Genomic DNA, 25971 nt, shown 5'->3' with positions numbered 1-25971 from the left:
GTTTGTGTAAGGATTATTCTCGGCCTAGTGTTTATTTATAGTACACGCACATGAACATGCTCAACTATACATATGATGACATTGACTAACATTACAGCATTGTGTAGGCAGAAGGATTCAACGGAAAATTGAGAGATCATGGTTTGAGTCATGCCAATATGATTACAATAATTTCTTAGTGATATAGAGTAAAACTTCTATAAAGTAATATTCAATAAATTAATAAATATTAAAAGATGAAAATTTGCAGATTATAAGTTGTACTTGTATAAACACTGATTTGATCTATAAAAATAAAATAATAAACTTTAGATCATTTTTATAAACATAGTCATAAAACTATTATAAATTAATAACAATGTAAATTTATGCATATTAGCATATAGATACACACACGATATCATACACTTTTATCATCCTAGTTTTGTTTGCTTTTATCAATTCTCATTTATAACTTCTTATTCATTGCGTATTTTAATATGTTTTTTTTTGCTACAAATCCAAAACTATAAAGAGTATTAGACGCGATGTTTTTTATGTATAGCATCTTTAAAATGTATCATAATTAGGTCTTCAGTTTTATGGTCTACATTAAACATCGTCGCAGTTATTTCTTACAATTTTAGAATTATGAACATGCGTCAATTCACATGCACATTTAATTATGATATCATAAAATGGATAACAATTTTATTTTTTGTATGCCATCTTTACTAATAAAATTATTTAATTTCTTTAAAGTAACATCATTAAAAAATATTAGGGAAAATAATATAATTTTATAAATTAATAAGTTCTGAAAGTTTTAAATAATGAACTTTCAAGTTCGAGCTACGGAAGATTACGAAAATCAGTTTGGAATACAATAAATATTTCAAATAATCGTAAGAAAATATTCACAATTTGATCACTTTGAACATTTTTGTTTCATATACACAACCTAATTATTTCAAAATTTTAGCTATCATAAACTGATCTAAAGTTTATATCCACTAAATCCAAGGTTCCGTACACGTACTTGTAAGGACTATACTGTATTGAGTATTGACTTCTGAATCATATATGTATTATACACAGGATTGATGACATGTTATTAATGTCGATATAAATATATCATATACATATATACTGCATATATATGACTGCATATATATGAGGTATATAGGCTGGCGGTCAGTTTAAATTATCAATCGATAATAATTTTGGTTCATGAGAACCAAAATTTCATATATTAAATATCGAATCATGATGAGGATAATTTTTTTTGTATTATTAGTTCAATTTGGTTAGTCAACGAATCGAATATCATATGATACAGAGAGTTATTGAGTTCAGTTTGATTAGGTTTTAAACATTTTTAATTTGATTTGAATTCATTATTTGCATTATTGATGATTCTAGTTTGATTATGGGTTTCAACTCTAGCTTTGATTAGAATTATTTCAATCATCCAAAAAATAATAGTTCAATCACTATAAATATAATATATATCCTAGTGATGTCCGGCTCGGGCTATATCCGAGGATAATAATTATTAAATTTCATTGAAGTTTGATATAATTTTTTTTTGAAAGTTGAACATTGAAGTTTAGTAGTGTGGCAAATGTATTGGAATATTAGATCGTGACTATGCAGACTGCAGCTTTAGTTAAATGATATTTTGGTTGATTAAAGAGCAAATCTCTCAGATATTCCTTTTCAAAATTTTATCACAAAATAACATTTAAAAAATATAAATGATCAACCTAGTTCTTTTTTATTTTGAAAATTTTAATATTTATTTTTATATTTTAAATTTTTAAAATTCATCCCAAAATCCACTTTTTTAACTCTAAACCGTAAATCTATATTATTTAACTCAAGAAGTATAAATATATATTTTATTTTTTAATAAAATATTTTTGGTTATTTTTTTTCCTTCTTTAAAGCTATTTTTATGAAAATAAACTAAAAATGAATATCTAAGAAAATTTCTTTTGATATTAGACGATTGAACTCCTTCCGTTTCTGCTATAGTACAACATGTTTTATTTTAAGTGATGTTTTACACTTATAATGCCAAAATATTTTTTTATTTATCATTTTGACCATTCGTAGTTTACATTCTTTTCGATTGTTGGTTAAAATTGTTTCTGGTTAGACAATAAATGATGTTTTCAGCATAAAAAACAATTACTTCCTCCGTACCACTTTAAGTGATGTTTAAGCATTTTTATTTTGTTTCATAATAAGTGATGCTCTCACATTTTTAGATAAAATTTAATGTCAATTGAAATTTGCAACCAATTACAAAATACTTCATGTTTTATTATTGATTAGACTGATTTTATTTAATGCAATTTTATGTAACCAAGATAAATTACACAGAAATTTTTATTTTTTTAATCTTTGTGTAAAAACCTTAAACACCATTTAAAATGGTACATAGGAATTATTAATTTATGTGATTTCTCAAATTGTGTGCGTAAATGTTTAAATATCACTTAAAATTGAATTAGAAAATTAAAATTTATTGATTATGTATATTAATTCAGTCAGCAGTTCTATCCAAATGTTGTGTCCTTTACATCAATACTAGTGACTGATCTTTTTTTTTTTTTGAAAAGAGTAGTGACTGATCTTATGATTTCCTATTTACAAGAGTTTGTGAAATTAGATTAATTTGAAGAAAATGTTGCTTTGATTTTGAAGAAACTTCAAGGAGGATTACAAATTACAAATTGCAGATTCCATGATTAATCACTGTCCGACTTCCCATTTTGCTATAGTAGATATCGGGTGATTGATCTACCTAAGTCGAACAACTCAAGATTGTTCCCAGTTCACACTACAACTATCTTCGACTGTCTAAACTTCTTTATTTTTTTACTGTCTAAACTTCAAATGTTCCAAATCTATTCGGATATACAAGCTGGAGTTTAAACCTTCACTCAGATTCTCACACTAAAGGGTTAAAAACTTAAAACTCCCTTCCTCTTTGAATGATGGAACCTTAGAAGAAAAGCTGTAAGATCTCTTACCGTGACTATAAATGTTTTCAATAGGCCCGTTCAAAAAATATCTTTTGCATAATACAAAAAAAAAGGTAAAGGATCGTGAAACTCTATGTTCCATAAACTTTAGAAAACATAAAAGTTTAGAAAATTGTAGGTTTTATAAAAAAAATATATTTTCTTTTCTATTTTAATACTTTTATAAATAATTTTATACATGAAATTATTCAAAATATATGATAAAATAATAATTCTATAAAATAAATATACTTCTACTTGTATAAAAAATGGAACGAAAAGGATATTCAATTCAATTTTTTCTAGTATTTGTTTCGTTTTAATTGATATAAATTTATACTCTTTGTTTTGTTTCAGAGCCAAATAGCGAATGAAATCAAAACTAATCGATAAAAATGCCCACCTTTAGTTTTAAAGGGGAGGAGGAGGCCAAGGCGAGTAAAGCATATTTGAGTAAATAATTAAAGCAACAGTCAAGGTCCAATTTTGCTTTTTGAAATAGGCGATTTTCACTCTCCAAATGAGCCCTATTTGTCACCGCATACTGGTCACACGTGTCTTCCTATGTGGGTGTCAACACGTAAACACGGAAACACGTAAACACGTTCATGACACCTCAATCTATGAATGGGCAGCTTCAATATTGTCGACCAACGGATAATTTTGTATTCTAGAGATTCCTTAGCACCACGCCTCATACTACAATAATTCGCTAGAAATTTTATGTTTGTCTCCATCAATACTGGTCCCGTGTGTCGTCCCATTTGGATGTCTCATCAAATAACATGCGTAAGCACGTTCATGATACCTAAAGGCTAAACTAGGTGTTTTCCTGCACCATGTGCAGTAAAAAAATTTTAAAATATTTTAAAATATTTTCTAACAGATAAACATAAATTATATTTATTTTTTTATTAATATTATAAATTTTCTTTTTCTTATTAATATTTTAATATAAATTTGATTTAACTGAACATTAAAATTAAGATAAAAACAATTTTGTTTATTTTGAAATATATTTAAGAATGTGCATGTATATATTTAAAATTATAATCTTAGGTAGATTTTCTATCTATTTTTTTAATTAAATATATTACATAAATATGTAAAATTCCATAATTGTCAAAAATTAAAATTAAACTATATCTATAAAATCTGTAGATATATATATAAGAAACTAATGATTTTACGATTTAATTTTATTTTATGATTTAATTTTTATAATTTTCTAAAAATATGTATATATTTTTGAAATATTTTTAATTTAAATGAAATTTCAAAATTTGAAATGTCATAATTGAATATATTTATTTTAATGATGATTATGAGTTATTACCATATTTTTAAAAAGTCCAAAAATATAAATCGACAAATGTAATACATGAGTTATTACCATATTTAAAAAGTTTACCAAAAATATAAATTAACATTATTTTCCATGTCATATTAATCTATAAGACATATCAATTTTAGTAGCCATGCCATATTACTTTTGTGAAAATGATTGTAGAAGACATGTGGTAAAATCACTTCTCAATATAATCTAGGGGATGAAAATTTCATAATTGTCAAAAATTAAAATTAAAAAATATTTATAAAACCTGTAGATATATATAAGAAACTAATGATTTTACGATTTAATTTGATTTTATGATTTAATTTTTGTAATTTTCTAAAAATATGTATATATTTTTGAAATATTTTTAATTTAAATGATATTTTGAATTTGAAATGTCATAATTGAATATATTTATTTTAATGATGATTTATGAGTTATTACCATATTTTAAAAAGTCCAAAAATATAAATCGAAAATAAATGTAATATATGAGTTATTATCATATTTTAAAAGTTTACTAAAAATATAAATTAACATTAAGTATAATTTTCTATGTCATATTAACTTATAAGATATGTTATCAATTTTATTAGCCATGTCATATTATTTTTGTGAGAATGATTGTAGAGAAGACATGTGGCAAAAATTGTCCATGTCATATTAGTTTATAAGACATGTCATCAATTTTAGTAGCCATGTCATATTATTTTTGTGAGAATGATTGTAGAGAAGACATGTGACAAAATCACTTCTCAAATATAGTCTAGGGGATCTCTAAAAGGGCAGCTTCAATATACGTCCCCGAAAGAAAAATATATACGTCCCCGATGATTTCCTTGAAAATCATAATGGACAAATGCATCTCGAACTCATAATATAATTTAGTGTAAAATCATATTATTTTAGTGTTATTTTAACATTTATTTTTTTCATTGTCCAAACACACAACACCAAATTTCATACGGAAAACATATTTGGACTTTGATTTTATCAACTTATAAATTTTATTATTACTTAATATATATAATAAATAAAATTTATAATGTGATTATATTACCTACAAATATATTATACCTAAATATTTTTTAAATAAATCATTACTATTTAGCATATAATAATATTCAAACAAAAAATTTGAATAAGCTATTTCAATATATTAATATATGATTTAATATATTTATTCTACTATTTACATGTATTTTATATCATTGATATTCATTTAACTTAATATTATATTGATAAAAGTAAATGAATACTCTCTTCGTTTTATTTTATTATCGTTATAGAATAAGATTTTATTTTTAAAACAAGCGTCGTTTGGGAATTTTAATTCAAAATTTATTAATTTTCTATGCTATACAATTCTTAGGCAATGATGTTTATGTTTAAAAAATATACAAGATTATTTTTTCTAATTCGTGTACACAATCTAAAACGACAACTAAAATAAAATAAAAGGAATAATATCTAATCTATACTATATAAAAGTTGAGGCTATAAGCCATTGAGAGCGTCCACGTAGGATTTTAAACGACCAATCAAATTACGACAAATCAGATTTTTATTTTTTTTTTTAAAATGTTAATATTTCCAAATTCTTTTTTAAAACGAAAGTAATATTATATATATATATATATATATATATATATATATATAACTTAACCTAAAAATATTAACATTTTCAGTTTTTTTAATTTATTATTTTTAAAATGTTAATATTTCCAAAAAAAAATTAAAACGAAATTAATATTATATATATATATATAACATAAACTAAGAAAAATAAATATTAAAATTTGACAACTTACTTTAATAAATCTATACTATATAAAATGGAAAATAAAAAAAATAGTAAGGTTAACAAAAAAAGGAAATATATAACATGAATATAAAAATGTCATATTAACATGAATATATAACAAAATATTAAAATTTGACAACTTACTTTAATAAATGGTAACTGATATAGAAAAATGAAAAAAAAAAAGAAAATAATTAAGTTAACAAAAAAAGGAATATACAACATGAATATAAAAATGTCATATTAACATGAATATATAACAAAAAAAAATCAGATTTTTAATTGATTATTTTTAAAATGTTTATATTCCAAAAAGATTTTTTTAAAAAAAACGAAATTAATATTATATATAACATAAAATAAAATAAATAAATATTAAAATTTGACAACTTATTTAAATAAATGGTAACTGATATAGAAAAATGGAAAATAAAAATAAAATATTTAAGTTAACAAAAAGGGAATATATAGCATGAATATAAAAATGTCATATTAACATAAATATAAACAAAAACTAAAACATCTAAAGGGAAATTCACTTAATATAAAAGTTGAGGCTATAAGCCATTGAGAGCGTTCACGTAGGATTTTAAACAACCAATCAAAATACGACAAATCAGATTTTTATTTTTTTTAAATGTTAATATTTCAAAATTCTTTTTTAAAACGAAAGTTATATTATATATATATATATAACTTAACCTAAAAATATTAACATTTTCAGTTTTTTTTAAATTTATTATTTTTAAAATGTTAATATTTCCAAAAAAAAATTAAAACGAAATTATATTATATATATATATATATAACATAAACTAAGAAAGATAAATATTAAAATTTGACAACTTACTTTAATAAATCTAGACTATATAAAAATGGAAAATAAAAAAATAGTAAAGTCAACAAAGAAAAGGAAATATATAACATGAATATAAAAATGTCATATTAACATGAATATATAACAAAAATATTAAAATTTGACAACTTACTTTAATAAATGGTAACTGATATAGAATAATGGAAAAAAAGAAAATAGTTAAGTTAACAAAAAAAGAATATATAACATGAATATAAAAATGTCATGTTAACATGAATATATAACAAAAAATCAGATTTTTAATTTATTATTTTTAAAATGTTTATATTTCCAAAAAGATTTAAAAAAACGAAATTAATAATATATATAACATAAAATAAAATAAATAAATATTAAAATTTGACAACTTATTTAAATAAATGGTAACTGATATAGAAAAATGGAAAATAAAAATAAAATATTTAAGTTAACAAAAAAGGGGAATATATAGCATGAATATAAAAATGTCATATTAACATAATTATATAACAAAAACTAAAACATCTAAAAGGGAAATTCACTTAATATAAAAGTTGAGGCTATAAGCCATTGAAAGCGTCTACGTAGGATTTTAAACAACCAATCAAAATACGACAAATCAGATTTTTAATTTTTTTTAAAATGTTAATATTTCCAAATTCTTTTTTAAAACGAAAGTAATATTATATATATATAACTTAACCTAAAAAATATTAACATTTTCAGTTTTTTTAATTTATTATTTTTAAAATGTTAATATTTCCAAAATAAAATTTAAAACGAAATTAATATTATATATATAACATAAACTAAGAAAAATAAATATTAAAATTTGACAACTTACTTTAATAAATCTATACTATATAAAAATGGAAAATACAAAAAATAGTAAAGTTACCAAAAAAAAAGAAATATATAACATGAATATAAAAATGTCATATTAACATGAATATATAACAAAAATATTAAAATTTGACAACTTACTTTAATAAATAGTAACTGATATAGAAAAATGGAAAATAAAAAGGAAATAGTTAAGTTAACAAAAAAAGGAATATATAACATGAATATAAAAATGTCATATTAACATGAATATATAACAAACAAAATCGGATTTTTAATTTATTATTTTTAAAATGTTTATATTTCCAAAAAGATTTTTTAAAAAAGCGAATTAATATTATGTATAACATAAAATAAAATAAATAAATATTAAAATTTGACAACTTATTTAAATAAATGGTAACTGATATAGAAAAATGGAAAATAAAAATAAAATATTTAAGTTAACAAAAAAGGGGAATATATAGCATGAATATAAAAATGTCATATTAACATAAATATATAACAAAAACTAAAACATATAAAAGGAAAATTCACTTAATATATAAAAGAAGAAACTTTATAATGAATGAAGTATTATGTGATTATAAATAGTTGTCTAGAGTTCCAAAGGTTTTCAAGATTTACTTTGGAGAAATTCTTGGGTTCACCCCTAGAGTGAACCTTGAGGTTCCCCCAACCAATATGATTTCGTTATTTCATATTCGGTATCTTTTAAAAAGGAAACAAGATATTGTCAAGTTTTATTATGTTTTTAAAATTAAAAATAAATAGAAAATAATAGTAGTCGCAAAAAAAAAAAATATTTAAAATACCGTCAGCTAAACAATAAACCCTAAACTCTAAATCATAAACCCTAAATCCATGTTAAATTCTTGGATAAACCCTAAATCCATCGAAATCTTTAGATTTTTTAACAAAATATATTTTTAACACAGTCAGCAAAACATTAAACCCTAAACTCTAATACTAAACACTAAACCCTAAACTCTAAATAATAAACCCTAAACCCAAGGGTAAACCCTAAACCCTTGGATAAATCCTAAACTCTAGGATTTAGAATTTATCCAAGTGTTTTGGATTTACCAAAGGTTTAGGGTTTACCCAAGGGTTTAGGGTTTACCCAAGGGTTTAGGGTTTAGGATTTATGGTTTAGTGTTTGTTGACGGTATCAAAACTACATTTTTTAAAACATGTTTTTGTTTACTTTTTATTTTTAATCTAAAAATATAATATAATTTGAAAATATTTTATTTCCTTTTTTATAAGACACCGAATATGAAATAACGAAATCCTATTGGTTGGGTGAACCTAAAGGTATATTTACGCAATGGTGGCTTCTGCTTCTTCTTTAGTTTTTGATGATCTAAGAAAAGGTTTGAGTTATTTCTTATTGATCAAAAGGTATGAAGAATTTTATTTAGACATTATCAATCTAAAATTTAATAAGATTATTAATTTTAACATATATATTTTTGACTAAGCTTAATCATCTCATCGATCGAGAGGACCAAAGTGCATTTGTTGTGAAAAGAACGATAAAATGAGAGGATTAGGTTTCCTATTTTCTGTGATTTTCTCACCGAACGTTTGAGTGATTAGGTTTATCTTTAGAATTTTTTTTGACCAACCTTTACATTATTTATGTTTCTGTCGTAAAAAATTAAGTTTCTAAACCAGAACTATACCATCCCACAAACCAAGAGTAAACCAAATATGAGAAAATCAGGTACTATAAGTGTTTAAAAATAGTTTTAACTTTTAACATGTTCCATCTAAATCCTTATAACTTCTGATAACAATTAATATATTTGAAATAACTAAACTAAAAATTTAATAGAGAAAATGTCAAATTTATCGAAAATTATTGTTATCATATATATAATTATATATAATTATATCCATTAAGCCAATTTAGAAACTTTTCTTATCTTTTTGCATCACTTTTGATATCTGCTTATAAGATTTGTAATTAGCTATCAGAAAAACACAAATCATAATCGAAATATATATTAAATAAAATAAATAGTTATAAGTTTAAAATATATTTACTGCTCTAATTTTTAATAAGACCCAGAAAAAAATTAAAACCAAATAACTTAGACACACTCGATCTGAAAAGTAATATCGAATTCGAACCAAAACTACTAAAATATGAACAGATCTAAAACTTTGCTATATAGAGAACCAAAACTAAATCTGACTCCAACCAAAATATTTCAAATATGCGAAAAATATCCAATTATTTATTTATTTAGATGTATTAATTATTTTTAGACTCAATATCAACAAATCTAAATATATAAGATTTTTTGAATTTTCCCAAAACACCTAAAAATATATAAAAGAATCAAAATATATATCCAAAGTAGTTAAACAATACTCAAAATCTCAAAATATTTAAAAACTTTATTGATTCTCCATCCAAATACTCAACCAAAACCATTTTATGTTAAGTTTAAGTATTTTGATATAAATTATTCAAATTTATATATTATATATTGTTTCATTTTATTTTGTTTAGGAATAAGTGTATATGAATTTAAATTATTTTTAAAATAGTTTAAACGGGTTATAATCTGAATTAAACCGCAAAAAATTTGAACAAAATTCAAATTAAATTTTATAAATACCCGAATATAACTTAAATATTTAATCTCAAAACTCTAAAACCGAATAAACATGTGAACGAAATCGAATGTCCAATTTATAGTTTTAAGGAAAGAACTTATAATCAAAAATTATTTCACAAATAATAGTATAGATTGTAAAGAGTATACTTATATAGTCAGAAAAAAAAACTAAATATTTTTTGATATATTTTCATAAAGACAAAATTTATATAAGTTAGTTATATCTAATCATATATATAATGAGCCACTTTTCTCTTTTCTAAGAGCAGCCACGTCGGATTCCTTTTAAAGCCTGTGGAACCCACGTCTTTTTGGTTTAATTTGGTGATTAAATTTCCGTGTTGGTTTGCAGTTGGTTTGATGATTTAGCCGATTTGATTTGGGTAGAGTTTGGTTGATAAAAGTTTGGTTAATAAATAAAACTCTGCGTTTTGTGTGTTGACTAGATTAGGTTTTGATATTATTGTTCTTCCCGTCTTCAACCTCGCAGTCTCCCCTTACCTTTTGCCTGCAAACATTACATTATGATTTGTTCTCTCAAACTCTTAATCTCCCCTTTTATTCAACGTATTCCTCTTGCTTTCGCCAATAAATGTTAGTCTCATTTAACTCAATCACTATGTCGACCCCTCCGTGTCCTTCACCTGAAGCGTATAAAGTGGAGAGGGTTGAGAGAGGATGAATCTTCACTACCACTGTCAGTTAATATTCTTTATCAAGTGATGCAAGATTCTTCGAATTTCTTCTTCCGGTGTGGTTGTTCCCCAATCGGCCTTTGACGCCCTCCGACTCGGTAGATCCTCCCACTTCGTTGTTGCTCGGCTTCTCTGTTTTTGGGACTCGAAAAACATCAAAAAACATGGTGATCAATTCATGGGAATCACTCTACTTCTTGTATTGAGATCTTAATTTTTTTTTAAAGGAATTACAAGTGAGAGAACAAATCAAGTTTCCCTCTTTCTGTTTTGTTTTATTGATTTTGATAATGTGGTGATATAAATATGTGAACTTTTATGTGGCGGTGGTGGAGGAGGAGGATGTGGGCCACGTGCGGTGCCTGAGGTTGCTAAAGAGATTGAGAATCAGTTCGTGAAAGCTGCGGAGTCAAGAAGTGAGATCGCTAAGTTACTTGAAGTTGGGAAGCATCCTTACGGTCGAAAACATGGTAATAAACTGATTCAAACACTTTCCAGTTTTGTATCATTCACTGATTTAAGTAAAGTTTGATTTTTTTTTTTTGTTTGCAGCGGCTTCAAAACTGTTACATGGGGTTACTCCTTTTACTTCTGTTTCTGAGCCGCCAACGTTTGCAGACATTGAAGATGGGCTTGCTTCAAGGTCAAGGAACCTTTCTTCCTCATTGCATAAACTCCATCTCTGGGAGAAGAAGCGTTACCACGAAGTGAAGGTAATGTTTAATCTCTTACTACACTGATGTGTTTCATTTCCTTTGTCTGAATAAGTAACTACTATTGTCTAGGCTGAGGAATTAGGAGATTAGCGCAACAGCTTCTCTTTGGGAACACAAACTATGGAGATATGAGGACGTATTTATCCGGCCTTTTTGACATCACAATCAGGCATATAAAAGATCTATCATTTCCATTTTGAGAGATTATATGATCCAACTGCTTGCACATGACCTATCTTACGTTTCTTGGCTGCAGAAACAAGAAAGAAAGAGTTACAAGGAGATTACAGTAACATTGGGAGTGAATGATCCTTCAGAGATTCTTTTTTTTGTGACAGATGTTTATCAAGAAGCCAAAAAAATTCAGGTAAAGAAACACAAACAAAACTTTCTGAATCTTATTTAACTTCTAACCTGTTTGAGATTCTGATTAAAAAGAACTGACTTTTTCTCAATACTGCAAAAAGGTCTGGAGGCGATCATATTGATTCTACCTGGTAGCGCTTCCCTTCCAGAAAATCATGGGTTCAAGACTGTCACATCCTTCTCCGAAATTTAGGGATTCCTCTATGTATGTTTCATATGGCGTTGTACTTGACATGTGCATAGTTACCATTTACCAAATATATAGACTTGGTAATAAAACAAGGAGCTCAGCTTTACAAATCTCAAATCCGATTCACTAGCTTGGCATCTATCAAACCTCATTGCCACGTATCCGCCCGAGTTCCAAGAAGGTGTATCTCCACTCAGTGGAGGCCATGAAACCTGGTGCCGACTGTCACAAGCATGGGATGGAAGCGTCCTGCACAACATGAATTAACTACGATTTAGTGAGCAAGTTTGTGTACTTGATCATAGAGCTCCACCCAGCAGTTATAAGTCCATCTTACACATGGTTCCAATGCAAAGGAGATATAATAAAAGGGTTTTCTGTAGGACGTTTCGGTTTGTCTATCTTTCATTTTAGTTAATAATACATAAATTATCTTTCTTTTTTTTTTGCTAAAAGAACAGAAACAGAACAAAAAATGGAACAATTTCTGAATTTCCCCATTCCTGTTTTTTTTTTGTTTGAATTACATACAATTCAATCCTTTGTTGGGTTTAACTTTTTTCTTTTTGTTCAAAATTGTTGGGTTTTATTTTTATAGAATTTTTCCTCATTTTTGCGTACAAAAACCAGAGAAATCAAATTTCGAAATAGGAAATGTATCTTGATTACAAATTTTCAGCCCGACATCTCAAAGCTCGATGAGAAGGAAGTTATTCAATCTCTTTCCTCAACAAACAGAAAACATAGTCCAATTTTATTTTTAATTATAAGTTTAACCTTTTTTTTCTTTTAGGGGGATGTATTCAACTGAGAGTTTCGGGTGATTTATATTAAAATGACAAATACACTGTTATTCAAACATGAATTTTAAAAACTCATTTAAAATCCACTGTTATTGAACTTGACATTTCGTAAAGTATTCTGAAATCCACTGTTATTGAAAATATTTTAAGTTGTGGGATTTTAAAGTTTTGAGGTGATTTTAGGGTGTTTGGGTGGAGTTTCTTAGTTAAAATAAATAAAACTCAAATCTCATTGTTTTAGGTGATATTCTAGAGTAGTTTAACAAAAATCACCTAAATTTCTGCAACTTATTAAAATCATCTAAAACTCCATTACAATCAAATCACATCAAATGCTAAATTGAATACATCCCCCTTAAAGTACAATCCATTAACGATATAACAAAAGATTGTGGTTGACAGCATTACGAGTATATCTTCGTCAGACAATTCTCGACTATACTTTGTTAGGTGATCGTCATTGCCAATCGTAGTGTGCTTAAGGAATATCATTCTCTACTTGATGCTTTACAAGTATATAAATCCGATGCCAAGTCTATTGTGTCTGAGACGGGATGTATAAATCACTTCAACTAAACAGACAAATCACTCTACAACATTTTCTATAATACATCTAATTATCAATAATCCCGCGCTTGCGCGGATCTCAGCCCCTAGTATAGTAAATAGTATCACATTAAATTTGGTGCGCTGCTGTAACTTTACAGTTTACATTAAAATAATATAATTTTTATATTTATGTTAGAAAGTTTTTAGTAAGAAAACATTTTGCCGTTGTATTAGAAATGACTTAAGAAAGAGTTTTGTATTCGAAGATTCCTTAGAAACATCAGATACAACTGAAATGCTATTTTATAAATAAAATCATATGAAAATAGTTATTCATGTAAATTTTATAAGAAAAATAACATGCTAAATGAAAAACTAAGTATTTTACTCAACATTTTCTGTGAAATAAATAGAAAAAAGTAAATAAATTATATATAAAATAAAAATGACAGAAATAAAAGGATTGAATGAAAATGGATAAAACAAATACTCATCATGTTCATTTTTGAGAAATTAGTAAATATAGAAAAAAAAAAACTAGTATGTTATCCCTATACCATGATATAAAGTATAAGTTGTCCACTTAGTATAATTTTTTTTTCTGTAAATCCAATTAAACTTCTAATCTAGCTTCAAAACAATTTTTGTTAATTTAATTATTAAAAAGGATAAAAGTAAAAAAGTAGAAAATAAACAAAAGGGACAAGAGCGTTTTAACCCAAAACTTGTCTATGAACCTTAATTTTACCTCCTCCTTTGGCGATAGAGAGAAAAGATGACTCCAAGTCACCGGCTTGTCAGAGTTCGCCGGTGTTCCTTCTTCCCGATAAGACTCTGCCGGTGTTCTTCTTCTTCTTTTTAATCGAAGTCTCAGACATCTCGTACTCACTTCACGTCTCGGTCTCAAGTAAGTCGCCTAACACTGAAGCTCGTACCTCGCCGGGAAATGAATCTCGTGCCACGCTGCTCTGCAATATACACTCTCAGCTCTATTTTCAAGAAAAAAATCGAGACTTCCAGGCTTGTATAAGGACTTGTGATTTTTTTTTGCATGTCTTTGTATCTTTAATTTGAGTATTTTTAATCATAATTTGAGTATGATAAGTCTCAATTTTAGTTTCTGAGAATGATTTAGGTTTCTATGTTATCAAAGTTTCATTATTTTTGATTTTTGTCATCGGTTTTGATTTTAAAGTTTCATACTTTTTCATGTTTGTCATCTGTTATGGTTTAAATTGTTATTGTGGCCACCTATTTCTTGTATCACTCTTATTCAATTTTTTTTGCTGTTCATTGTTCTTGTCTGTCTTTTTTAACATTTACAAAGCTTGTAAACGATTTGTTTCATTGTTCATTGTCCGTCTTTCTATAATTTTGGTGTTTTTATCATAGTTTGCGTTTGAAAGTTATTAATTTTAGTTTGTGTTAATGATTTAGGTGTCTATGATATCAAAGTGTAATTATTTTGGATGTTTTTCATCGCTAAGTTAGTAAAGTTGCATATTTTTTCTTGTTTGTCAACGCTTAAGTGATAATTTGTTATTTATGTTGGTGATTAAAGATGTTAGATTGAACTCGTATTGAGTTGTGTGAGACAACTTGGAATGAACTTGTATTATGATGCCTTTATTTTATAAGTACTGACTGTCGTGATTGTATTTGTTTCATTGTTCACAGATATGACAATGGATCAGTTGCCTAAATGCCTATTCAAAGAGGGAACTGAAACACAAGTTGAGAAGGTTAACGACACTTGTCAAACTTCCATACTTAAGAATGTGGAAAAGTACATTCCAAACGAGTGCAAGGAAGTGTTGAGTGATCCTCAATTTTCTCAAGTTATGGTCATTTATGTACACAAGTTTAAGTATTCGGGGAGAGTGAACCACAGCTTCGTTTATAAGCAGCTTCTGACCAGAAAGCGCCATGAGTTGTGGTTCCATTATGCTAGGAGGTCTCTCAGATTTTCAATGCAAGAATTATATGCGATCACTGGTCTGAAATATAAAGACGAGCCTGAACTGGAGATAGATAATTGGAGAAATGATAAAGGGTTTTGGAGTAAGTTGCTAAAGAGAAATGAAAAAAAATTCCTACGGCAAATCTGGAATGTGCTCTCATGTTGATACGCTGATGTTGGTTTATTTGTGTGTGATTTCTGGTATAGATATAGCGAAGGATGAGAAGGTGTGGATCCCACAAAAGTACATTAAGCTGGCATGGATTTCGATAAGATTAGGAAATATCTGTGGGTTCTTCACTCCTTTGATGCGCTGGGGAGTTCCATTATCAAAGTTAGGGATAAAGTGAAGACACAGAACAGTTGTGTCATAGATGGATTCTCGTATGCACTTCAGATTTGATTGATGGAGGCTATTCCAGACATGGGATCTCTTTTGGGTCGGAAACTCGGAGAAGGCGTCACTAGCATAAGATGCAGGAATTGGAAAGGATCTTCTAGGGTTTCCTATGAAGATATTATTGTTATAGAGTCTAATTTTGGATCCAATGTAAGTTCTGTTTCATTTAATTTTTTGATTAAATTTTATAGTTGTTAATGTTTGAGTCTAACCTTTGTTTAAATGTTTATGTTTTGTAGGAAGATTTGTTTCCATACATCTCTTCGTCTGGAAATTTTAATGTCTTTTTTGAGATGATGAGTTTGATCGAGCCTCTAAGATGCATGATGAAAGAGTTGATCTGATCATTGACATGCAACCACAACAAGAAAAAATAATAACTTATGACAAAAGTTTTGACGAAATAAATATTCATCGGAAATTTCTGACGAATTTACGAAGAATATGAAAAATTACCATTCGTCGGACTTTCATTGGAAATATCATGTGCGATTGTCACATCGTTTGGAAATTGTTACATTTGAACATTTGTGACTGGTTGATTAAGAGATACTGCAATGGTTTAATAAAAAAAATACCAATGTTAACATATTATAACACTATAACAATATCAAAATATACTGTCGTGATATAATATAATAATTATTCATATAATATAATTAATAATAATATTATTTTTATTTATATACCTTTTTAATTTAGATGAAAGTTATAATTTCAATAATTTTTTTTTTGAATATTATATTAGAACTTTTAAAATAATATTTTTTTTTCATTTATATATGTATATATCCTTCTATATATATATTAATGTTTAAAAATTATAGTGAATATTTTTAGTTCAAAGTTTTATAATATAAATTATTATACTCTTTTTCAATATTATATATATATATATTATTTATTTTTAAACTAAGAATATTCACTAAAAAAATTTAAATATATTTTATTATATACTAAAATAATAAAATATATTTTATATTATTGTATATACTAATATAATTTATTTATTATATAATAAATAATTTTATATTTATTTGTCAATATTATATATATTTTATTTATCTTTAAACCAAGAATATTCATTAAAATATTTTAAATATATTTTATTATATACTAAATAATTTTATATTTATTTATCCAATCGCAATCGTCCGCAACCGCAAACGCTAGCGTGAACCAACTTTTAATTTTAAGAGACTCGAAGTAGTTTATAGAGTTTTGTGATTGTTTCAAAACATCAACAACCGCTATCAATCGCAAAATTTACATTTGCATGTGGTAGTAGGGAAACCAATCAGCCCCTTAATCAATATAACACTAGATTTGAATCCGCACTTCCGTGCGGATATATTTTATTTTTAAAATAACATTTAAAATATAAAATAATTTATAAAGATATATGTTTTATATGAATCTTAATTTTTCAATAATATTTAGTTTGCAAATTTTTTATTTGGTGACTTTTTAATGAAATTTGCTATTCATATATTAAATTTAAGAGATTTGGAGCAGTTTATAGCGTTTTTATTGTTTTAAAACATCAACAACTGTTATCAATCGCAAAAAATAGGTCTGCAGGTGATAGTAGGAAAGCGAGTCAGCACCTTAACCAATATAACACTAGATTTTAATCCGCGCATTCCTGCAAATATAATTTATTTTTAAAAATAACATTTAAAATATAAAATAAGTTATAAAGATATATGTTTTATATCAATTTTAATTTTCTATAATATTTATTTTGAAAATTTTATATTTGGTGATTTTTAATGAAATTTTACTATTAATATATACCACTTTCTTTCTTTATTTGTTTCAAATATTAGTTTTACATGAACTATTACTAATTTTATCAGATTTGTTTTTTTGAAAAGTTCTCTTTTCGAATTGTGACATGTGACTAAATTAAATTTTCTAATGCCAAATTCTGAAAATATTATTTATTCGAATATTTTAAGTTTTGTGGTTTTATTATTGCCACACAAAAAATGTAAAAGCGTACACAAAACAAACTATTGTTTATTTGCTTTATATAAAAAATTAATATCATAACTTTTTACAGATTTGGGAGATATTATTTCATTCCAAAATTAATTACCTAAAACACATACAATCTGTTAGGATTAGATAAAAATATTTCTAATCATTTGTTTAGATATTAGTCACACTTAAATTTATTCCAATATTAATATATGAAAGTGTTTAGGTTAATTGGTTAAGTTAGTATTTAAATGGTCCAACAACGACTCATGTATAATAAATTTTTAGAATGGTTCTATTTTAATAGAATAGACTAGATCATGACCCGCGCACCTGCGCGGATTTATCTTTTGCTTCAAGAAATTTATATATATATTTTATATTATTTTAAATTACATAGTTTTGAGTTGTATAATACTTAGTCTGTGTGATGTATTTAATTTTATTGGAACTATATGTATTTAAAGTTGTCCATGGGTGAATATAGATATAAACTCGCTGATACTTCAAAACGCACAAATCCAAAACATAATATCTTGTTTTTAGTATAAACGAAATAAAACATATGGACTTGAGAATTGTAAAATGATCAAATAGAAATAAAATATACAGAGTTATAAGATGTAAAATGATCTGCTATAAAATTTGTGAAAACTTTATTGATATTTGAATGTAAATGGACTGTATTTTGATGTAAACTACACTTGGCCTAATGATATATTGGTTTGCTATATAAAATTTGGGTTAAAGTAATAATGAGCTAGTTCAAAATAAAAATTTGGGCTTGCATATTTACATATAAGCTTACAATCTAAATATAAGTTATGTATTTTTCTTTTATCTTGAATCTTCCTTGAATCCGGAAATTTAAATAAAATAAATATATTAACTATTAATTTTGATCATTTTCGAATATAATATATACGAACTTTCCTATCAAATAAAGATTTTTATTTAAAGTTCTTGGGGAAAATATTTACCACTCATTCACGTTTAAAAATAAGATAGATACCAAATTCATAACCGAAAGACGATTACTATTTCCAAATGGTTGGAATGTAATGTTCAACATGATGTATAGGAACTTCTAAAATAATATCTTTTATTTTATGGTTTAATCATAAGAAAGACTATAAGAGAGATTATAAATAAGAAAGACTTTAAACCATGTTGAAAACTGCTTGAATTTTGAACTATGTAGGTTAATAATTAATGGTTAATAAAAAAGATATAACGTAATTAAACCATAGTATAAAAAATAAACACCGTAAAACGTTTTTATGCTGTCACACAGATTTATAATATAATATGTTAATCGATGTATTATTAAAAATCAATCTTATAGTATTTTAGCAATCTATATTATACTATAGTATGTTAGTGTAATATGTTAGTGGATGTATGTAGCTTATAATATAATATTAAGTAATATAAGGAAACATGTGTAGTGGCTGTATAATAATTAGGTGATGGTTGTTATAAATAATGGTTGCTAAATCGGAGTATAAAAAGGGACGTCTAATAATATGGGTTAATATAGCATTAATAGCATTAATTTCATGAGGTCCAATTTAAAAATCTACCTAGAAAAAGTTGTAATGTTTTTGTTTTAATAAGATAGATATCCAAATATTACAAATACATCCTTCGATACAAAAAAAGGCCTAAAAACAGAAAATAAATGTCGGCGTAGTCGGGACCTATGTCTAGTTTAGTTTTAAAGTTTAAACCCCCAACAATGTGTATTTGGAGTGGTAGAGATGTTAAAAGACCAGTTAGGTATTTGCAGGTGGAACTACATACTCCTGTCCGGGAATCAGCATCTAAGGAACAATGTCAGATATGTATCTCAGGGGAAAATGTTTCCGTCTTTTGTTTCCGCTGCTGTTAACTCCGCAGGTGAGACTGAGAATTTGAAGAAGGCTGAAGAATCGCTCAAAACAGTTATGTATTTGAGCTGTTGGGGTCCTAGTTGATTAGTGTATAATCTACAGTTTTGTTATTTCTAAGATGTCTTGGAGAAATAAAAATTTAAATTTAATTATGGTTTCAAAAGAAGGATGTCAATGAAATTTGTGATGTTTACTTAGGATCCAAATCAACGAGCCGATCCAATCCAAAAACATTGATCTTTTTCTTCTTTTACAAACATGATTGTAACCTTCATCCTTCTTTTGTCTCTCGTTTTATTTTCGTGCTTTTTTCTAAGGATACCTTTTCGCATCCTTGTATTTTCTTTCACACATGCCAAATACTATTCTTCTTTTGAACTTTTGAAAATATAACTACGAGAATTACTAGTGAAATAGTATTTCATGTTTTCAATATTTGTGAAACAAAAAAAAATCAATGTTATGACCTCCCCAAGGCCGTCTTTTAGCACGTGCAAGTGGAGCGGTCGAACAGGGTCCAAAATTTTAGAGGGTCCATAATTTCTTTTTGTTTTACTAATAGTTATAAATCTAAAATCAAATTTTTATAAAAAAATCAGAATGACTATATTTTAATTTAGCTTTCGTATTTATAACCAATAAATGTAAATGACAATTTTTTGTTTTGTTTATATAACCAACTAAAAGATAATAAATTAGGAAATAATTAGTATTTATATCAATTATATATTTTGTAAAGTAATAAATAGTTGTTGATCTATGTTAGAATATTCAATGGTAGTATAAAAATTTAATATTCTAATTGATTATGTTTAGGAAACAATTATCAATTAGTGATTATATATACGGAGAACAAAATATATTTTCTTCACCATTTTTAATTAAAAATAGCAAACACTAAGAAAATAAAGCTAGCATACAACTTATGTTTACAAGAAAAAAAAGTGACTTGTATAATCAAGAGTATATAGCTTACTATCCAGATTTTGTTACTCTATTATATTTATAAATTATGATTTCTGATTGTAGATATAATAAACGTAAAAAAAAACAGAAAAAGATAAATTTGATGATTTGATCGATAATTTTGCATTAAAATGCTAAATAATCAAGTTCAATGGTTAATCAATGATTTTGCATTAATAACAAAAAATTGGTGTTATTTAAATTATAAATAATTAAATTAATGTATTTATTTTATATTATAATACTATTTTGTAAAAAAATCAAAACTATTTCATATTATTAAAAGAAGTTTTTTTTTTTTGAACAGGGTCCGTGAAAAGATTGAGACGGCCCTGGACCTCCCTCACTACACTTCGAGCTAATGAGAATTTCTCTTGATATCACTTCAGGTTCTTTATGAACCGAACCAACTTCCAGATAAAATGAATCAGAAATGAAGTTAATTACAAGATTCAAAAAACTCTAATCATCGTTAACGACTCTGTAGTTTTGATGAGGGTTTTTTTGTGTTAAAAATAGAAACTAACGAATAGAATGTATATAGTTCAAAAACAAAATGTATATAGTTCATGTTATACAGTGAACTAGGTGATAACATCAGGATGAATGAACTAAAAAAAAGATTAAACTTCTAATATATATGTATTAAAAATATAAAAGTCATAGTTTTAATACTACATATTATATAATGAATGATTGAACGAAATTGTATATATCTATATAAGATAAGCTTCGTTTTTTAAAAAAAATTGTGTAATTGTTGTATAGATCATTGTGAGTGAATTTATATGAGTAATCAGAAACTTATATAAAATTAGTTATTATTTTCAAAAATAAATAAAATATATTTATATTTTACACCAGTACTATGTCATTTATATTGTACATCTTTTTATTTTTGAGAATATATAAAAACAAAAAAGGAAAGTTTGACTAAAACATGATAACAAAGTTTAGCATTAAAAGTTATTCTTTATATGATAGCATTTCACATTTATTCTAACATATGATCACATTAAATACTAAAATAACCAATTTTTCGCATAATTGGATTCTCAAAAGATCACAGTAAATACGACTATAGTAAATATTGCCGCTAAAAAAACAAAAAAAATTAGAGGTCACGACTTAAGAGGTTCGTTTCTCTTCAGCACATGTAGTCAGTATAATCCAAACTAAGAAAAAGATAAACAATATTGAGATTCAACCCTTGTAATTACATAATATGATTTTTGCTGTATTATTATATTTTTCCAGCAACTAATCGAATTGGTTGACCAACTCCTTCTTCACACTTGCATGAATCTTATCCCTCTATACATATGGAAATAAAATGTAAATTTTAAATATGTTTAAGTACATAAGATTCAAGTAAAAGACCAAAGAAGTTATACTAAACTTACATTAGAATCAATAAGCACCATTTTAATAGTGAGGCCTCCGGCAGCAGAGTATTGTTTCCACAATCGGGCAATACTCACCCTCACTCTCGACATGGTCTTAAATCGCTTCAAGTCGGCAACAGGATTAAACAATGCCATGACTGCTGTGATTGTTTGAATCTATATGGTAAGGTAGTATTGAGAAGGAGATAAGTGTGAGGAGATGTAGCTATGGGGTTGTTGTATTTATATATGTTAGGTTCTAGGTCTAGTCAAGTTTCAATCAATTAAAAGCCAGATCGAATGTTTATAATTATTTGAAATATTGATCATGGCATATCTGTTGCAAGGTTGTATCAATTATAGGAAACAAACCTACAGAAATGGATTCTCAATTAATCTATGCAAGCAATCAGTGGCAATCACATGTATATTTGGAGATTTATTCATTATAATTTGAATCACGTTTCTATTTGTTTGTAAATTTAAATGTATACAATCAAAGCCATAATACCTTATTTGGTATTAATTGGCACAAAATAAATATATGAAGATCACGTAAATCAGTCTAGGTGATAAGACTTGCGTAAATATGTCCATATCAAAAATCTTGCGTAATCACGTAGATCAGTCCATATCAAAAATCTTGCGTAATCACGTAAATCAGTCAATATCGAAAATCCATTCTCGAGATAAAGGTATGTAATAAATGGATATAATAAATCATTATGCGTTTCCAATATTAATTATAAATTGTAAATTAGCACCTTTACAATTTTTTGTTTTTGAACAAATTAGCACGTCATCTTATTGTAATTATTTTAATTATAGGTTGAAATATATCGAGGCTTATTCTGAATTAATATAATGGACCAACACAAAAATCATTTATGACTGTTGTGAACTTTGAATTTCGTAGGTCGATATATTTATTTGAAAATGTGTTATTATGGAGTAAAACAAAATTCTTGGTCTTGAATATTAATTTACGACATGTCAACCATATCGACACCATGTTTATTTTTCATACATACAATCTAAATATTGTTGAAGCTGCGTTCTAAGCGAATATATTACATAAAATATCGGATCATTACACTATCAAATCTCCTAATATATTTAGATTTTGGAATATATATACAATCTAAATATTTCACTATCAAGTCTCTTAATGTTATAAAATTCTTATTAGCGTACAAACTAATATATTTCTTACGAATATTAGTTTTATAACAAATCGTCCCCAAAATTATTACATAATGCTGATAAGAATTAGTGGTATGTGTAACAAATAATTTCGTAAATATATCGTTCACTTTATAATACCACATAAATTGTAGACATTGATATGGTAATGACCAATGGCACATTATGTAATAATTCTAATAGGTTAAGGGTTGTTTTAAAATAGGTGCAAGAATGTTGTGAGGCTGCCACGTAGGAAATGACACTCGTGTAAATCACAAATCAAGTGAAGGTTAAAATAATATAAAGGGGACATTGAACCAGAATTAACTAATTTCCTTTTATTTCTGATTTTTAGTTACTGCAACTAAGTAAAAAAGCTCTGACTGAAAATAATTCCAGCCAAATTGATCCATCAATAGAAAATTGGTCAGAAGTGATCAAAGCAAAAGAATTAACGAAGTCTTGATCTTTATCTGATTAAAAATTAAAACTTATTATGGTTTTGGACTGATTTTTACTCCATTTTACGAATTGATTAATCATCATTCCACTTTACATGCATTCTGATGTACATTCTCCAGCATAACTAGGAGTAGGAAAAAAAAAGGAACCAAAGAACCGAACCGAACAAACCCGGAAAAAATCGAACTGAACCGAACCGAATTTTATGAATTACCCAATTGGGTACTAAAATTTTATACCCAAAGAACCGGAACCGAACCATACCGAATCGAGAACCGAATAATACTCATATAAAACCGGATGAAAAATCCTTATACACTTACCTTACAAATCGTAACATGTACTTACTGGATGCTTGATGGTTTTCTTTGTTGGATTGGTGCTTTTACACTCTTATCTTTATCTCATTTTCTCTTATTATCATCTACTTTCTATTTCAAGTTCAACTAATAATTCAAGCTAGTCTTTTAGATATTTTTTATTTTCAACAGTTTGGTGTTCGGTTTTTTAAAAACCTTGTGTTTTGGATATTTTATTTTTACAGCTTAGATTTTGGTTTCTGGACGAAGAAATCGTTTGACTATTATTTTGGTATTGACTTTGATTTATTTGTTTGCAAGTACATCAGATCAATTTGGGTAAATATCATTACAAAGCAACCATTTAGAACCGAACACGATTGAAACTGTTTTTCTCGGTTCTAATATTGTTACCAAATTTCAGGAACCGAAAGAACCGAGAACCAAAAGAACCGACCCAATCTGACCCAAAATTTATTATGTTTCCTTAATGATTACCAAACTTCAAGAGCCGAAAGAACCGAAAACCGAAATAACCGACTCGAACCGAACTCCCACCCCTAAGCGTAACTAAGACAGGTTTTTTGGCGAAGTCAGAGCTCCTGTTTCTGGGAGGATTCATCAATATCAATTTGAATGTAAACATAATCTTCTGATGTTTAACTTATTATAAGTGTAAAATTATTAATTCTTCCATTCGAGATATAATACTACATTTCCCCTCAGGATGATAATAATACAAGTTTATCAATTTCGAATAGAATATTATTTTAGAATCAACAATATACCATATTTGGGTCACGTATTATTTATATACATTAAAATATTTTGAATTATATTAGGAAAAATGATTGTTGGCTACATGAAGTATTGGTCATCACATGGCTAACCATGCAAACTAAACTAATGTATACCTAGCTACAAGAAGTATATGTTATGCATGACAACATCCCTCAACTTAATGTAGTTAACATCACGAGTTTAATTTCATTCATCCCAAAATTGATGTGGAAGACAAAGACCGTTTAAATACTACATCTTATCAATTAAAATATAACCAATATGACCGCAATTTATCTAAAATTAGATTTAAAACCATGTTTTAAAAGCGTAAGAATATTTTTAACAAAATTTAATTTACAAAATCAATATGTCTTAATATTTTTTGATTAGTAGTGTTTTACCTTTTTACTTTAGTGAATTTGAAAACTATATAATTATATTATTTTGTTCCTATTAAATTTGAAAGTTATATAAGATTATTTTTTTAAATTATTTTAATCTGCTTTATTATTAAAATTTAATATAGTTCTGTAATTCATTTGATTAATTATGTGATATATACTTATCTGATAATTGTTTTATTATAAAACTTTTTTGATGTCTATTTATATATTGAATCTAATTTTATTTTTAATACAAAATTAATTAAATTAATGAATTATTTTATTTTTATTTTCATAAACAAAAATTTCATTCACTTAAACTTAGTAAAACTGTAATATTAGATTACATTTATTCTTAAAAGTATACTATTAATAACTATATACACAAGATAATATTTGGTTTAAGTTGACATCAAATAAGTTTTAAACAAACAAAATGTCAGATTGACGTTAAATAAATTTTATAATTAAAATAAATATATAATATTTTAT

At 26.1% G+C, this 25971-nt stretch overlaps 1 protein-coding gene across 1 annotated transcript; it reads left to right on the top strand.

Moving 5' to 3' along the window:
- Positions 1-14517: 14517 nt before the first annotated feature.
- LOC108841793 (uncharacterized) lies at positions 14518-16740 on the top strand. Its single transcript, XM_056998110.1, has 4 exons — positions 14518-14805; positions 15459-15842; positions 15949-16291; positions 16381-16740. Exons 2-3 carry the CDS (start codon positions 15461-15463, stop codon positions 16089-16091), a joined length of 525 nt encoding a protein of 174 aa, XP_056854090.1. The 5' UTR covers positions 14518-14805; positions 15459-15460; the 3' UTR covers positions 16092-16291; positions 16381-16740.
- The last annotated feature ends 9231 nt before the right edge of the window (positions 16741-25971 follow it).

Source organism: Raphanus sativus, chromosome 2 (genome assembly GCF_000801105.2).
Source record: "Raphanus sativus cultivar WK10039 chromosome 2, ASM80110v3, whole genome shotgun sequence".
Classification (NCBI taxonomy): Eukaryota; Viridiplantae; Streptophyta; class Magnoliopsida; order Brassicales; family Brassicaceae; genus Raphanus; species Raphanus sativus.
The sequence above is the reverse complement of the archived record's forward strand: the minus strand, read 5'-3'. Positions and strand labels throughout refer to the sequence as shown.

What these genes read in the sequence shown, in the direction of transcription:
- LOC108841793 (XM_056998110.1), top strand. Translation starts at nt 15,461, where the DNA reads ATGACAATGGATCAGTTGCCTAAATGCCTATTCAAAGAGGGAACTGAA. An exon ending in AAATGATAAAGGGTTTTGGA is followed by an intron (nt 15,843 to 15,948) that starts GTAAGTTGCTAA and finishes TTTCTGGTATAG; the next exon opens with ATATAGCGAAGGATGAGAAG.